Here is a 14,050-nt window from a genome sequence, read left to right as displayed (position 1 = left end):
AATGCAGTTCAACGACACAATCTAGTTCCAAGTAGTTTAGCCCAGAAGCGTGGGATGCTCTGCTAAGTTCGACCAGAACTCCATTTCAAAGTCCCATACTTGATGGTTAGTGTAAGGCTCCCAGATCTCGGCCTGTTCATTTCTTGACGTTTGAGTTGCTGCTGTCACCGGTCTCGCCGCCAGCAATGAGTCCAGCAAAGCTTGTATTGTCCTAGTTGCCCGAGTGAACAAAGCGAAGTTTGGCTCGCCAGCCTGGATCCATGCGCCTGTCTTGATCTCCGCAACCAGAACGCTGAGGTCTTGTATCATCTTTGAACGCGAGTGTAGAAGCATATCCGATGCGGTTGCCTTTAATAGTGCGAGAGAAATCACGCCTGCAGCGGGCAGTCCGTATTGCGCGACCTGTCCAACCAAGCATGAGACTACGCATGTTACCCCTAAACGGTGGAGATTTTCCTAAATCGAATGTGCCATTACTTACCTTCCAGATCAAGCACGACCCAGAGTTCACCAACTGGTCACGAAGAATAATGACTTCCACCACGATTGACAGCATTTCAGTAGCAACCATCAACAGATCGTCATTGGGCCCAAACAGTCCCGGTTCTGAGACCAGGCCAAGCAGAAAAAGAATATGTAGATAGTCCAGCCTGGTGCCCGCGAGAAAGTCTCGTTGAAATGGACTTGTTCGACACTCTGGGAGGCTGGTCGCCCGTCTGAAATGGGCCGGCAAGTCTTGCCACTACTTCTCAACTCGCCCGCGTAGTTGACTAGGACGGTCAGCCATGTTCCGTGGCTCCCAAATTTGCAAAGGCTGCGCATCGCTCACATGATGTCTTCGGTGACGCTGGACATGTGTCTCCTTCTCAGTAGTGGCAACACTTCTTCTTTCAGCAACGCGAACAGAGCTGCACACCGTGTATCTGCTGTGTAATTAATGGGTTCTAGTTCCTCGGTAACATCATCATTTGTGTTGCGAGATTGAAGCGATGATGATTCTCCAATTTGAGGGTGATCGTCGATCCATCCATCTGGTATCGGTGGCATCCTGAAATGACAGTAATCTTTGGATATACGGGGAGGCCGTCCTAGAAACACGGCCAGGCTTTTATCGGCTGTGTATATCCGCGCGAAGCACGCCTTCCGCAAGTCAACAACGAAGGAAGGGACATTTGGGTTGCTTTCTTCAACACTCTCGTGGTATCCTAAAGCAAAAAGGGAGCTGGAAAGATCCCCGATCCGTCTCCAAGAGTGGTAGCCTTGTAAAAGAGGTCAGCTGCGCCTTTGCACAACTGTGTTGGGACGAAACATCTTACTTTCATCTCCGTCGATCTGGGAGTGCACAATGAAGTTTTCGTATTGGAGGATCAGCTGAAGGTCGTTCAAACAATCAAGAGCGAGGCTTGTGTCCAAGCAGCAATCGCTTATGTATGTCAGTCTCTGAATGAGTCTTCTGCGATGCTCGTTGACTGTATAGAGAGGTGGAAAAGAAGGAGTATCGTAAGCCGCCCTCGCTGCGGCGGCAAAGAAAATGCCAAAAGTCTCCCATCTCAGGTTGGATTCGACCATTTGAGCAAGAAACTCATGTTTTGTCAAATTGGAATTCATTTCAAGGGGCTTCAATGTGTTGGCCAACAAAGCGGCAACACACCCGGCGCTTGTGATCTCCGGGCCGGAAAGGTGGACTTCTCTACTACTGGGGTTTGGAGTCAACACATTTTTCCAATGCTCCACTGACCACAGGCACTCGGAGACTATTGGGCCCGCCAAAGGCAGATTTACTCCCTTTTCGAGCCAGGAACGAAGAAGAGGCGTGACCTCGGAGATGTCCATGTGGTCTAGAAAGGATAAAGCATGCATGGCCCTGTCCATGACACCCTGGTTGCCGATCAAATCAATGGGAGAGGCCAGACAGGACTGCTGAGGGACATGTCGAGGGGAGGCACCGCCCTCGTCACTGGAGAACACCTGGCTGAACAAAGCAGAATGGCTAGAGAGCCCGAGATAACCCGGGTTCGGGTAGCGGTATGGCTGCGTCGAACTTGAAGTGGCCGATGGAGCCTCGGCGGGTGACACCGCATCGGAAGAGGGACGGCAGGCGCCTGTTGACGAGGCCGAGAGGTTTGTTGTTTCCATCTGCTCAGGTACTCTGCGACGTTTCTCAGAAATACTCGGCGTCTTGACAACAGTCTGTTTGATTCTTGTCACAACTTACTCCGTCTCTTGGTTGTGGGTTCTCGGTATCTTTCTCCGAAACGGACGACATCTGTAAACACAGAGGTCACCCTTACTCCGGTCGCTGCATCGTTTGCAAACGGGTCTTTCGTGGCTGCATGCCAGCTTCGACCGCCGGCAGGGCTCGCATGCGGCGAGCCTTACGCTCATGATGGATTTCGTAGTCGAATGATGCCTATCATCTTTGTTACGCTGGATCCGTGGGCCTTTCGCGTCATCAAGGGAGATTCGGGGAAATTGTCTTCGGCGAACCTAGTTCCCTCTCGTTGCTCGCTCTGATACTCACGTACTAGGGACATCTGGGCACGGAACTCCGATCCCCACATCACGCCGAGATCGCTAGAAAAACTAACGCTTTCCGGCCGCCCCAACCCGCCATCTACTAAGAGCGAAGTTGCAGGGCGCGGAGAGTAACTTTGGCCGAAAGAGCCCCAGAGACCAGTCATCGTCCGTGCTCAAATGCGAGGTGCGTACACAATCGCCAATTGTTTCCGTTTCCACAGAGTGTTGCAATTGGCTCAGGTATATCGTCTAGTCCGACGAGATGTGGACTCGAGTGGTGGATCCCCTGTGGGAGTCATGGGGTTCATACTTTCCGTCGTATATCAGGATGAATAGATTCTGCAACTGTGCCCTTTTAAAGACTCAATTCAGTTTCAATTGAAGAGACTGTGCTGAATCGTCAGGATTATATTCTATTGATTCCTCGCGGCGATGGGGGATTACATTGACTTACAGAACGCCTCAGAAGTGGACGATGTCGTTCCGGACCTACTGCGACCTGCTCGTCGCTCCGTGCACCCCGGCCAATGGGGTGTTGCAGCGCCATGCAACACTGAGAATTTCAAGACCAGGAGCCAGAAACACAAGCCTCCGGCCAAGGACTGGAGCAGTGAGTTTTGTTCTTTCTTCTTTAATTTTCTTCTCTATCCTATTTCTCTCATTATATTCATCGATCTCAGCTCTAGGGCTTAGGGACCGCTGCTGATCATGACCCAACCGAGGCTTAGATCGATTAACTCTCGAATCGAGAAGCCGGAGCGGCTCGTCCTTGAAGGCGGCTTTCAAACACCTGCAAAATCCCGACGTTATTTCCCTTGGTGGAGGTCTCCCACTCAGCGAGTTCTTCCCATTCGAAACGTTCTCATTTACTCCGACATTCATTCCGAGTAACACTACATGCGGAGCCAATATCGTCCAGCAGAACGCAGCCCTCCAAGCAAACAAGAACGACATCGCAGAAGGACGAAGCGTCTTCGACATCTCCGTAGCCTTGAATTATGGTCAAGGAAGCGGGTCTGCGCAATTGCTTCGATGGATCACAGAACATACCGAGATCATACACGACCCGCCCTATTCCGACTGGCAATGCACCATGACGATTGGCAACACTTCGGCTCTGGACATGGCACTGCGCATGCTCACCAAACCAGGCGACTATGTCCTATCCGACGCTTTTACATTCGCGAGTGCTATTGAGACTGCCATGCCCATGGGCGTCAATTTCTTCGGAGTCGCCATGGATGAGCAAGGTCTTTTGCCAGAAAGCCTACTTCATGTTCTTGACAACTGGAAGCCGGCGGAGCATGGCGATGCGCGGAAACCCTTTTTGTTGTATCTGATTCCCACGGGGCAAAACCCCACAGGTGCGACTCAGAGCATCGGTCGTCGCAAAGATATTTATCGCGTGGCGCAGAAGCATGACTTGATTATCATAGAGGATGATCCTTATTACTTCCTTCAAATGGATCCATACGTGTCATCAACCCGAGAAGAAGTTCCAACTGCCGCCAACTCTTGGTCATCAGCAGCTTTACTCAAAATGATTATTCCGTCGTATCTTAGCATCGATGTCGACGGACGTGTTATGCGCATGGATTCTTTCAGCAAGGTCATCAGTCCGGGGTCTCGCGTAGGCTGGATCACAGCCCCGCAGTCAATTGTCGAGAGGTACAAGGGCCACGCAGACACATCAACGCAAGGACCTAGTGGCTTCAGTCAACTGGCATTATTCAAGCTCTTGGATGAGTTCTGGGGTCACACCGGCTATCTTGAATGGCTGCTACACGTGAGAAAGGAGTATACTCAGCGTCGGGACTACATGGTTCGAGCCTGTGAGAGGCATTTGCCTAGAGACATTGTTACATGGGAGCCAGCGCAAGCAGGCATGTTCGTAAGTTCATCATGAGCTCCATTCCCACAATGGTTCCCCCTACTAACTATGCCTAGCAATGGCTATGCGTGGACTGGCGCAAGCACCCCCATGCCTCGGTCAAGTCCCAGGCTGAAATTGAGGAAGACATTTGGCGGGAAGCAATCACACAGGGCGTACTTGTAGCTCGTGGCAGCTGGTTCAATGCCAACGCAGATCTTCGGTGCGAGGAGATTTTCTACAGGACAACGTTCGCTGCTGCATCTTTGGACAAGATAGAGGAAGCAATGAGGCGTTTTGGAGGTGCATTGAAAAAGAGCTTCCAATGGTCATAAAGTGGATGACTGATGAAGAAGACCACGCGGATAAGAGGATTTCTTGGTCAAGCCGAGGGCTGTGATGGCAGAAAAGGGCCCATCGATTCGAGAGAAATTGCACGCATTCGCATGTGCAATATGATAGTGTCAGGTTTTATAACAGGTCTTGACGAAAGATTCCGTGTGTCCTGGACGGCTAACGATGCAGAAATGTAAATCTGACTTGACTCTATGTATACCCAACAAGACACCAGACTAATTCTTTGAGGAAGATTCTTCCCAGCAGTTCTTTTACTCCAGATTCCAAAGTATTATTCTAATTCACACCGAGTTTCTAGAGAGGTCTTGTGTACAAGTCATTTAGATATACTGTTGGCGGTCTCCCGCTAGGATAACAAATCGACTAATTCACACTGCTTGGCTTGGCTATGAACGAGGCTCGAATTGCACTGCTCCTCAGCTTTGCACGTCTTTTGTGTCGGTTTACGCTCCAAGTCTCGTTGAATTTACTCTAGATAAGAATCGGACCCTCGTAATGTTTCCGACCGTGACCGATCCAGCCTATTGTACTAAAAAGTAAGACCCCTCCGAGTACAATCCCAGCATAATTCATGTTGACAGCAGTAACAGGCTGAGCAGGTGGTAATAATAGGAAGCCAATGACGATTGTAGTGTAGCAGACGGAAATGATGTTGGCGATCAGTCCTACCGGAGAAGGGAGTTTCCAAGGCCCCCATTTGATATCGTTGCGTAACTGTAGTCGAAGATACAGCATTACACTGACAGGCATCAGGTACGATACGTACAGCGCGACCACAGCGAGTGATAGGATAGCCGTAAACGCAGTTGTAGATGCGATATTGAGGAGTTCAAGCAGAGCCATCAGAGCGGTAGTGAAGGTGATCGCCAGGAAAGGTACGTCGTTGTGTCGTGCACTAAGCTTGGCCAGATATTCAGAGCCTGGAAGTACGCCATCGCGCGCGGCAGACCAGATCGTTCGGGAACTTGTTGCTACCAAACCGAGCGTGGCAAGGGCCGCTGACAGTACGATTGTGCAGGTAAGAGCAGTTGCTGCTGCTTTATTGCCGCGCGTCATCCAGTGGAACACCTCGATGATGGGATAGCCTGTAGGCGTTCCCAAGGCGGCTTCGATATCACCCATGCCAAACAGGACTGCAAGGAGGACAGCGAAACCTAAGATACCATTGAAGCCGATGGCACCAACCATCGCTCGAGGCACCTCGATTCTTGGATCTGCCATCTCTTCGGAAAGGTGCATTGCAGCGTCGTAACCTAGCAGCAGTCAATCGATCGGCTCAGTCCAAGCATGAGTACGAAGTCTGGTCAACACCAAGACTGAGCACTGAATGAAACTTACCAACCATAACATATGATGAGGTCAGTAGTCCGAGAAACCAAGCAACTCCATCGCTTCGCCATCCAGTCTCGTTGACGAAGGTAGTGAAGACAAAACTGGCCGATTTGCGTTCCGGGGGCAGGACGAGCGCTATAACGAACACAACGATGAAGAATAGAATATGCAGAATCATGACAAGTTTCTCCAACAAAGGAAGCATACGATAGCCCCATACATTTGCGATATACCCAACCAGAAGTATGCCCCAATATATACAGCTGGAAAGCCAGGCATGGGGCTTGAAATTCGGGTAATTGAAAACGAGCAGTCCTTGGGTCATTTGGCTGGCCAGGAAGGGGGCGCTAGCTGAAAGGGCCAGCCAGCCGAGCGAAGTCAAGTAAGTGCAGTACCAGGCCAGGACTGGTTTGAACTTGTTGGCAACGATCTCAGACAGAACATGATACTGTCCGCCAGCATGAGGGTACCTTGAGGAGTCAGTCAGCCAAACAGTGTGCGGATGGTTCTGGAATTGAATACAACGTACATGGACGCCAATTCGGCGAGCGTCAAGGCCGTGCACATGCTACCGATAAAAGCAACTGTGAACTAGTCAGATTGCTTCTCTGTACGTTAGGGTGAAGGATTCTTACGGATAGAACCATACACCAAAGATACGGGTCCTCCACTTATCAGACCGGAACCCATGGTGCTGCAAATCGCTTCCCACGTCGCCATCAGTGTCATGGAAACGGCCAACGTCGATATAGTGTTGAAAGGTCTGACGGATCGGCCCTGAAGCTCCTCTACCGAGCCCAGCTCAGGCCCTGATGGGATTGGAGCCAGTGCTTCCATATTATATTCGCCTCCTTTGGCAGACACTATCGAGAGGTCGGTGGTCAGTGGGAGTGTGAGGTGACGATAGTGTGAGCACTCACTCGTGGTAATACCAGCGGTGTAGCTGGTGTATGGTATGGGAGAGAGAAGCCGACAGCAAAATGCGACGGGATCATAGAGTAGTATGAGTAGTTTATAAGTCGACCTGTCTATTTCATCAGTTCAAAAATTTACACAGGCAGCACTGGCATTGATTTACAGCTACGTCGAATAATACGGTGGTGTAGCTACGGTGCTTGTGCAACTTCCACAATGGGACGATACCCGCGAAGAGGCAACCACTACTAATACATCTTCCTCATGACAAGTTCGGAATCTGGGGTTACCGTTGATTCCGTATCGCAAGCGGGAAAGGGCCCTCACTAACAAGGTGGAGATAAACCAGTTACCACTTCTGGACCGACTAGGGCTTTATTGCCCGACCGCGCACCAGCTACCCCCGTACATGTATGTCGTGTCGACTTCTACTCTTCGCTGCTCTATATCAAGCCTTATCGTGTGCCAGCCGCTATCAAGGACCGAATTCCATGCCGGCAAGCCCAATACTGATGTGTCACGCTAGCGGCGGATCTATGCACAACAACAGAAACTCGTTTGGGGGAGATGTTACAAGAGCGCTTTTACTGCCGGATGAGGTACAAAATGATGTTTGTGATGAGCAAAGTGAATGCGTTCCATATCAATAACTCTTAAAACGCAAAACTACGGTCATCCATCCACCAGCCGCCGTCGTCAAGCTTCAAGCGACAGTGTACAGTGGACACGGCATGGTAGGGTGGCAAGAGTTGGATTGGTGATACCGTTCTCTCTGCTATGCTGCTTGCAAGCGCGTCAAAGTTGGTTGCACGATCAGAGCAGGATATACATAGCAGATAATCTCGAAGGTTGAGGGTTGGTATCTGGCATGTCAAAAGAATGCGACAGTTGCAGCCGGCATTCGTCTCGGCAAAACCTGCGGGTGAGGTCGGCTCGTGCACCTCCAGGATGCCAATACGGACGTTGCAATAGGTCGGCTCTCTTCCTTGTGCTGAATGATTGGCATTCGTCAAGGCAGCTGATGAACGTATAATGTGTTGCGGTAATGCACCACGCGCGAGGCATGCGGCTCCTAAAGCTCCCCGTGCAGCGGATACACCTGCAACTGGACGTTCGTCTCAGGAAGATAAAGTTGTGTTTTTGCAGGGTGACACAGGAAGGGGAATCGTTTTTAAGCATCTCCAACTGTCTGGTAAAGTTGTGCCCTCCGCGTAGTTCTTGTCGCTGACGAAAAAAAAAAGCCTACCATGGGTATGTTCGCTATCCGCCGTCTTCTTATCTCCTGCATTCCGTTCCCCGCGCACCAACGATCTTTCTTCTCTCGCTCTAACCTTCTCCGCCCCTTTCCCAGCGCTGCCCTGACCAGCCGACCATGAGTGCAAAGCGTGCCAGCGCCGACGAGCAAGCGGATGCCTTGTCCCGCAAGAGCCGTGATCGATATGTGGCGAGAGCCTGCGACGCATGCCGCCGACGCAAAGGCAGATGCGATGGATACCAACCGTGTGGATACTGTGACGCACACTCCAGGACATGTCAATACAGTGCCCCTAAGGAGTCTGCTGCAAACACCGCCACCACGCCTCGAAGCCTCTCGAAAGCAAAAAGACCCGTTGAAGCCTGCCACCTTGGTGGGCTCGTAATTGACTTACAAGCACAGCTCGCCGCACTCACAGCTCGTATAGACTCCAGGGCCGCTTTGGACGTCCTGCCCATTGTGTTAACTAACTACACTGGATTAATTCAACTAAACTAAGTGGGTAAGTTTATACTAACTCTATCTATTCTACTAAAGAAATACTTTTGCCTACTTTATTCTACTAAGCTGCTTAATAAATATAATTAAATTAGTTTAAATAGGTTATTATTAAATTTTTTAATATTTTAAGTAACTAGTAACTTTTTACCTTATATATCCCTTAAAATATAATAATAATATAAAACTATATAATATATTATATAATTTAATTAATACTAATATTATAATAAAATTTTAATAATTAATAATAAAAAGCTTTATATAATTAAAACCTTTAGTTTAAATAATAAATTAAATTAAATAATATATATTTTAAATTCCTTTATATATTTTTTTATATATTAAAATAAATTACTAATTATTCTTTTTTAAAGCTAAAATTAAAATAATTTTTTATAATACTTTTGTAGCTTAATAATTTAAAATTATATATAAAAGTATACTTTTTAGTATTAAATTTATAATATAATATAATAGTATTATAATATTTTAGCTTTTTATTAACTTTTTTATATTAATATTTTTTTATTTTTAATATAATATTTTAATAATAAATATATTATATATTTTATTATAACTATAGCTAAGCTTTATTAATTAATATTACTTTTATATTAAATTTTTTAATAAAAAGTTTAATATTATAGTTTTAATTATATAATACTAGTTATAGTATAAAGTATATATTATATAAGTAAAAAAAATAATTATTTATAATTATAGTTATATTATATTAATAATTATTAAAAATATAAACTAATTAAATTTATTTTAAATATTTAAAATAGTTTTAAATTTAAAATATTAATTATTAAATATTAAAAATATATTATTATAATTAATTACAATTTAATATTTATAAATATTATATAGTTTATAATATATTAAAGTAGCTTATATGCCTAATAAAGTATATATTAAATTTAAATATATACTTTATTAAATATATAAGTTACTTTAATATAAAATAATATAGCTTTATATAACCCTTTATTTATAAATAAATTCTATAATTATATTATAATAATAATAGTAATATTAATAATTCTTTTTTTACTTTTTTTAAATTTTTTATTTATATATATTAAAATAAAAAGTTAAATATAATTATTAATATTTATTTATTTATTTATTTTAATATATAATTATATAAAAATTATAGCTATTATAGCACTTACTAATATATATAAATTTACTTTACCTTATTAATATATATATATATATACTTTTAATTATTTTTATTATTAAATTAGCTTTATATTTAACTAAATATACTTTATAATTAATATTATTAATATTTTTATAAATTTAATTATTTAGTAAGTAATTTAAGCTATTATTTTTAAAATATAATAAGCCTTTTTTTAAAATTAGTTTTTTAATAATATTAATATTAAAAAAGTATAAAACTTTTTAATTATTTACTTTTTAATAGTTAGCTTATTTTATTAAGTAAATACTTATAGCTTTAAATATTATATTAGTAATTTTATTATTATTATAATTTAAATTTTTAATATTATTAAAGTATATTTATATTAAAAATATATTAAAAATTATAATTTATAAAGTAATTATATTACTAATTTAGTATAAGTAAATTTAAAATATAGTATTTTTATATATTATTATACTAATTATATATATAATTAAAAGTTTATTAGTTATTAGTAAATTATTAGTATAAGTTTTATTATTATAAGTCCTGCTTAAATAATATACTTTTTTAATAATGCTTTAGCTATTCTTAATATACTTATAACTATTATACTTACTTTAGCTTTTACTATTATTTCCTTTACCTTTACCCTTTTTATTTAATTTTTAGCTAATATTAAAATAAAGCTTTTAAAAAGCTTTAAATATACTAATACTAATAAAATTAATTAAATTTATATAATCTTATTTTAAGTTTTAAAAGCTTATAATAAAGCTAAAATAAGCTAGCTTATATTTAATAAAAAGGATTAAAAAAATATTAGAATAAAAAATATTAATAGTTAATTTTAAAAAAACACTATATCTATATAAAGCTTTTTACTAAATATACTACCTTTTATTATAAGCTTATTATTTTAAACTTTATTAATAAATATAAATATAAAAGCTTTAAAAAAAAAAAAAAAGTTAAAAGATAAACCTTTAAAAAGAAAGTTTAATAGTAAAATAAAAAGCTTTTAATATAAATATAGTTTGTAAAAGCTATATTAAATAGCAGCTACCTTTACTCTTATATTTAAATTTTAGCCTTATTATTATTAAAAGTTAATATTATAAAGCTATAAGTTTTATATATTAATATTTAAAAAGCTTTTATTAAGTATAAATTTAGCTAAATATAGTATTTAGTTTTTACTTAATAGCTACTTTTTAAAAAGCTTTAAGTAAAGTATATTTATATATTAGTAAAAAATAATAATTAAAAAAGTATTAATATTTAGCATTTTTATATTATATAGATTTTTATAAGCTTACTTAAATGTCACAACCCTAACAGAAATAGGACCAACAGTTAGTTCTAAAAACAAGCACAAGCTAACTATCATACAGCCAGACAGCAAAGAAAAGGATGCGCTAAGCCATATAACCTACTGGCTTACATAAGGCATAGCTCACTTAAATCAGAACTAAGCCAAGTAAGCTAATACCTGAATCAGAACACTTATTCTTAAGCTACCTAAGCCAATACTAAAGATCAATAAAATCAAGTCTAAGCATAATAATTTAAGCTAAAAAGATAAACTATATAAAACACGCTTATTATTAAATAAATAGTATTAGCCTAAAATAGCTTTTTAGCAGTTAATTTAAATATTTACTCTAAATAGCTATAAAGCTTTTAATTAATTATTATTATATATTACTTAAAATATTACTACTTTAAATGCTTTTTAAATATAAACTTGCTTATTAAGATTATTAGCTAGAAACTAATTATAATTATTATATTTTAACTGCTTTTATTTAAATATTTTATATAAACCTTAAGTAATAACTTATATAATTATTTTAAAACTTTACTTTTAATATATTTAGATTTAAAAATAATAATATATTTTAGTAATACTTTTAGTAGAAATTAAATAATATATTTAGTAGTAAAACTTTTAAAGTTAACGCTTAGTAACTTTAAAAACTAATTAATAAAATAAATAAACTTTAAACTTTTATTAATAAATAGGCTTAATAAAATAAAGAAATAAAATAATTTTAAAAAAAAATTAAAACTTTTAAAACTATTATTAATATTATTAATACTTTAATTTTAATTAGGAATAATATTAAATTTAATAATTCAACCTTATATAATAAAACTTTAAAATAACTATAAGCTTACTTTATATAGGTTTAGGCTTATTAATGCTTTTATTAAATAAACTATTAGTTAAATAGTAAAAAAGTTATATATATGGCCTTTTTTTTTAAAAAAAAAAGCCTTTATATAGTTTAAACCTTACCTTATAAACTATTTAAAAAAAAATAATTTTAAAGAATATAAATAAAAAACTTAAAAGATTTTTAGCAGTTATAAAGGCTTTAAAAATACTTTAAAAACTCTTTTTTAAAACTTAAATAAAGAATAATAGGCTAAATAAAAACTTATAAAATTTAAATAAAAAAGATTAATATTAATATATATTATAGAATTTTAATAAATTTATATTTAAATAAATTATACTAATAATATCTAAATATTTATATTTTATAATAGCTTAAAAGAAAAAGTAAAAAATAAATTAGCTAAATAAAATTAATTTAATAACTTTTTATAGTATATTAAGCTAGCTATTAAAATTAATAATAAGCTTTATAAATAATATTTAAAAAAGAAAGGTAATAGTATAGGAAACTTTTAATAAAATAGTAATAAAGTAAATACAGAAAAGTATTATTAATTTAAAATTATAGTATATAAGTAGTATTTAGGCTTAATAGAGCTTAATATTACTTAAAAAAAGAATAAAAAGAATATTAAATATTATAACTATAGTAAGAAAAAATACTTTATAAAAAAATATAAAAATAAAAAGAAAAAAAAAAATTAAAAGCTAATATTAAAAATATAATAAGCTAATATTGCTAAAAAATAGTAAGCATTTAAAGGCTATATAAAAAAAAGCTAAATAAGCTACTTTAATAATTATTATAAAACGTACTTATTTAATAAGAAAGCTTTAAAATAGTTTTTTAAGGCACTTAAAAGATTAAAAAGAATGCTTATTATAGTAAAATAAAAGCTTATAATAATAGTAATTAAAATTAATATAATAGTACTTTTAAACTTATAAAACTAAAACCCTTATAAGCGTATAAATAAGGTACCTTTAATAGCACTTAAAATAAGTATTATTTAAATTATAATTTTAAAATAAAATAAAAATATAGTAATAATAATAGTTTATAATAAACTATTTAAACTATTATTTATATATTTCCTAATAAATAATTTAAAAATATATAACTAGTATTTTTATTATAAAGATATTTTATAAGCTTTTTATATATTTAATTAATATAAAATATATTATATTAATAAAGTTAAAGAAAACTTTTTTTTTAAATAATATAAAATAATAAAAATAATTTAACTTTATAAAAAAAAAGAATTATACTTTTAAATAATATAAGAATATATACTTGGAAAAGGATATACTATTTTAAAACTATAATAAAACTATCTCTTAAAATACTTATAAAACCCTAAACTATAGTAATAGTACTTCTAATTAAATTATTAAATTTACTTTAAATTAAAATTTTAAAACTAGTATTAATAATATTATATAGATATAATTTTACTATTTAATTTTAAAAATATATAATTAAAAAACTTTATAATAATAGCAACTATATTAAAGGCAGTATAAAGGCTTACTAAAAGAGCTATTAAAAGAATTAAGAATATTTTAATTTAGAATTAAATAATAAAAAATAATAATAGCTGCTTTTAAATAAGCTTTAAATAGTTATAAAAAAATTTAAAAAAAGGTTTTTTTATATAATAAATAGTAAGGAATATAAATATATAAAAATTATAATATAAATTAAATAAAAGCTATTTATAATGCTTTTAAATAGTAAAATATAAAAAAACTTTATCTTATTTATAATAATAAACTAGTATAAACTATTATAATAAATAAAAAAAAACTTTATTTATTTAATATAATTAATAAATAAAAAGTACTTTATAAAAATAAAACTATTAATATAAAAACTAATTACTTTTAAGTTTTTTTTAATAATTAAAAAAAAACTATTTAATTTAATATTATAAATATAGTAAAATATAAGCTAATATT

General features: G+C 36.4%; 3 protein-coding genes across 3 annotated transcripts; 1 reads left to right on the top strand and 2 right to left on the bottom strand.

Moving 5' to 3' along the window:
• Nucleotides 1-36: 36 nt before the first annotated feature.
• On the bottom strand, nt 37-2,385 carry J7T55_003310 (uncharacterized protein; the record flags this gene model as incomplete). The annotated part of the gene is made up of 7 exons (XM_053143321.1): nt 37-402; nt 482-650; nt 830-847; nt 917-1,259; nt 1,317-2,136; nt 2,216-2,266; nt 2,380-2,385. The coding sequence occupies 7 exons, from the start codon at nt 2,383-2,385 to the stop codon at nt 37-39; spliced, it is 1,773 nt and encodes a 590-aa protein (XP_052993562.1).
• A 564-nt stretch (nt 2,386-2,949) lies between these two features.
• J7T55_003309 (aromatic hypothetical protein aminotransferase) lies at nt 2,950-4,722 on the top strand (the record flags this gene model as incomplete). The annotated part of the gene is made up of 3 exons (XM_053143320.1): nt 2,950-3,127; nt 3,246-4,408; nt 4,465-4,722. The coding sequence occupies 3 exons, from the start codon at nt 2,950-2,952 to the stop codon at nt 4,720-4,722; spliced, it is 1,599 nt and encodes a 532-aa protein (XP_052993561.1).
• Nucleotides 4,723-5,107: 385 nt separating this feature from the next.
• J7T55_003308 (uncharacterized protein) lies at nt 5,108-8,704 on the bottom strand (the record flags this gene model as incomplete). The annotated part of the gene is made up of 11 exons (XM_053143319.1): nt 5,108-5,164; nt 5,300-5,997; nt 6,083-6,546; nt 6,606-6,660; nt 6,712-6,939; nt 6,997-7,019; nt 7,282-7,317; nt 7,401-7,500; nt 7,662-7,982; nt 8,323-8,500; nt 8,663-8,704. The coding sequence occupies 11 exons, from the start codon at nt 8,702-8,704 to the stop codon at nt 5,108-5,110; spliced, it is 2,202 nt and encodes a 733-aa protein (XP_052993560.1).
• Between the last annotated feature and the right edge of the window lie 5,346 nt (nt 8,705-14,050).

This window comes from Diaporthe amygdali, assembly GCF_026229845.1.
Source record: "Diaporthe amygdali strain CAA958 chromosome Unknown NODE_14_length_1008325_cov_65_372321, whole genome shotgun sequence".
NCBI classification, from domain to species: Eukaryota; Fungi; Ascomycota; class Sordariomycetes; order Diaporthales; family Diaporthaceae; genus Diaporthe; species Diaporthe amygdali.
This window is presented reverse-complemented; position numbering and strand designations above follow the sequence as displayed.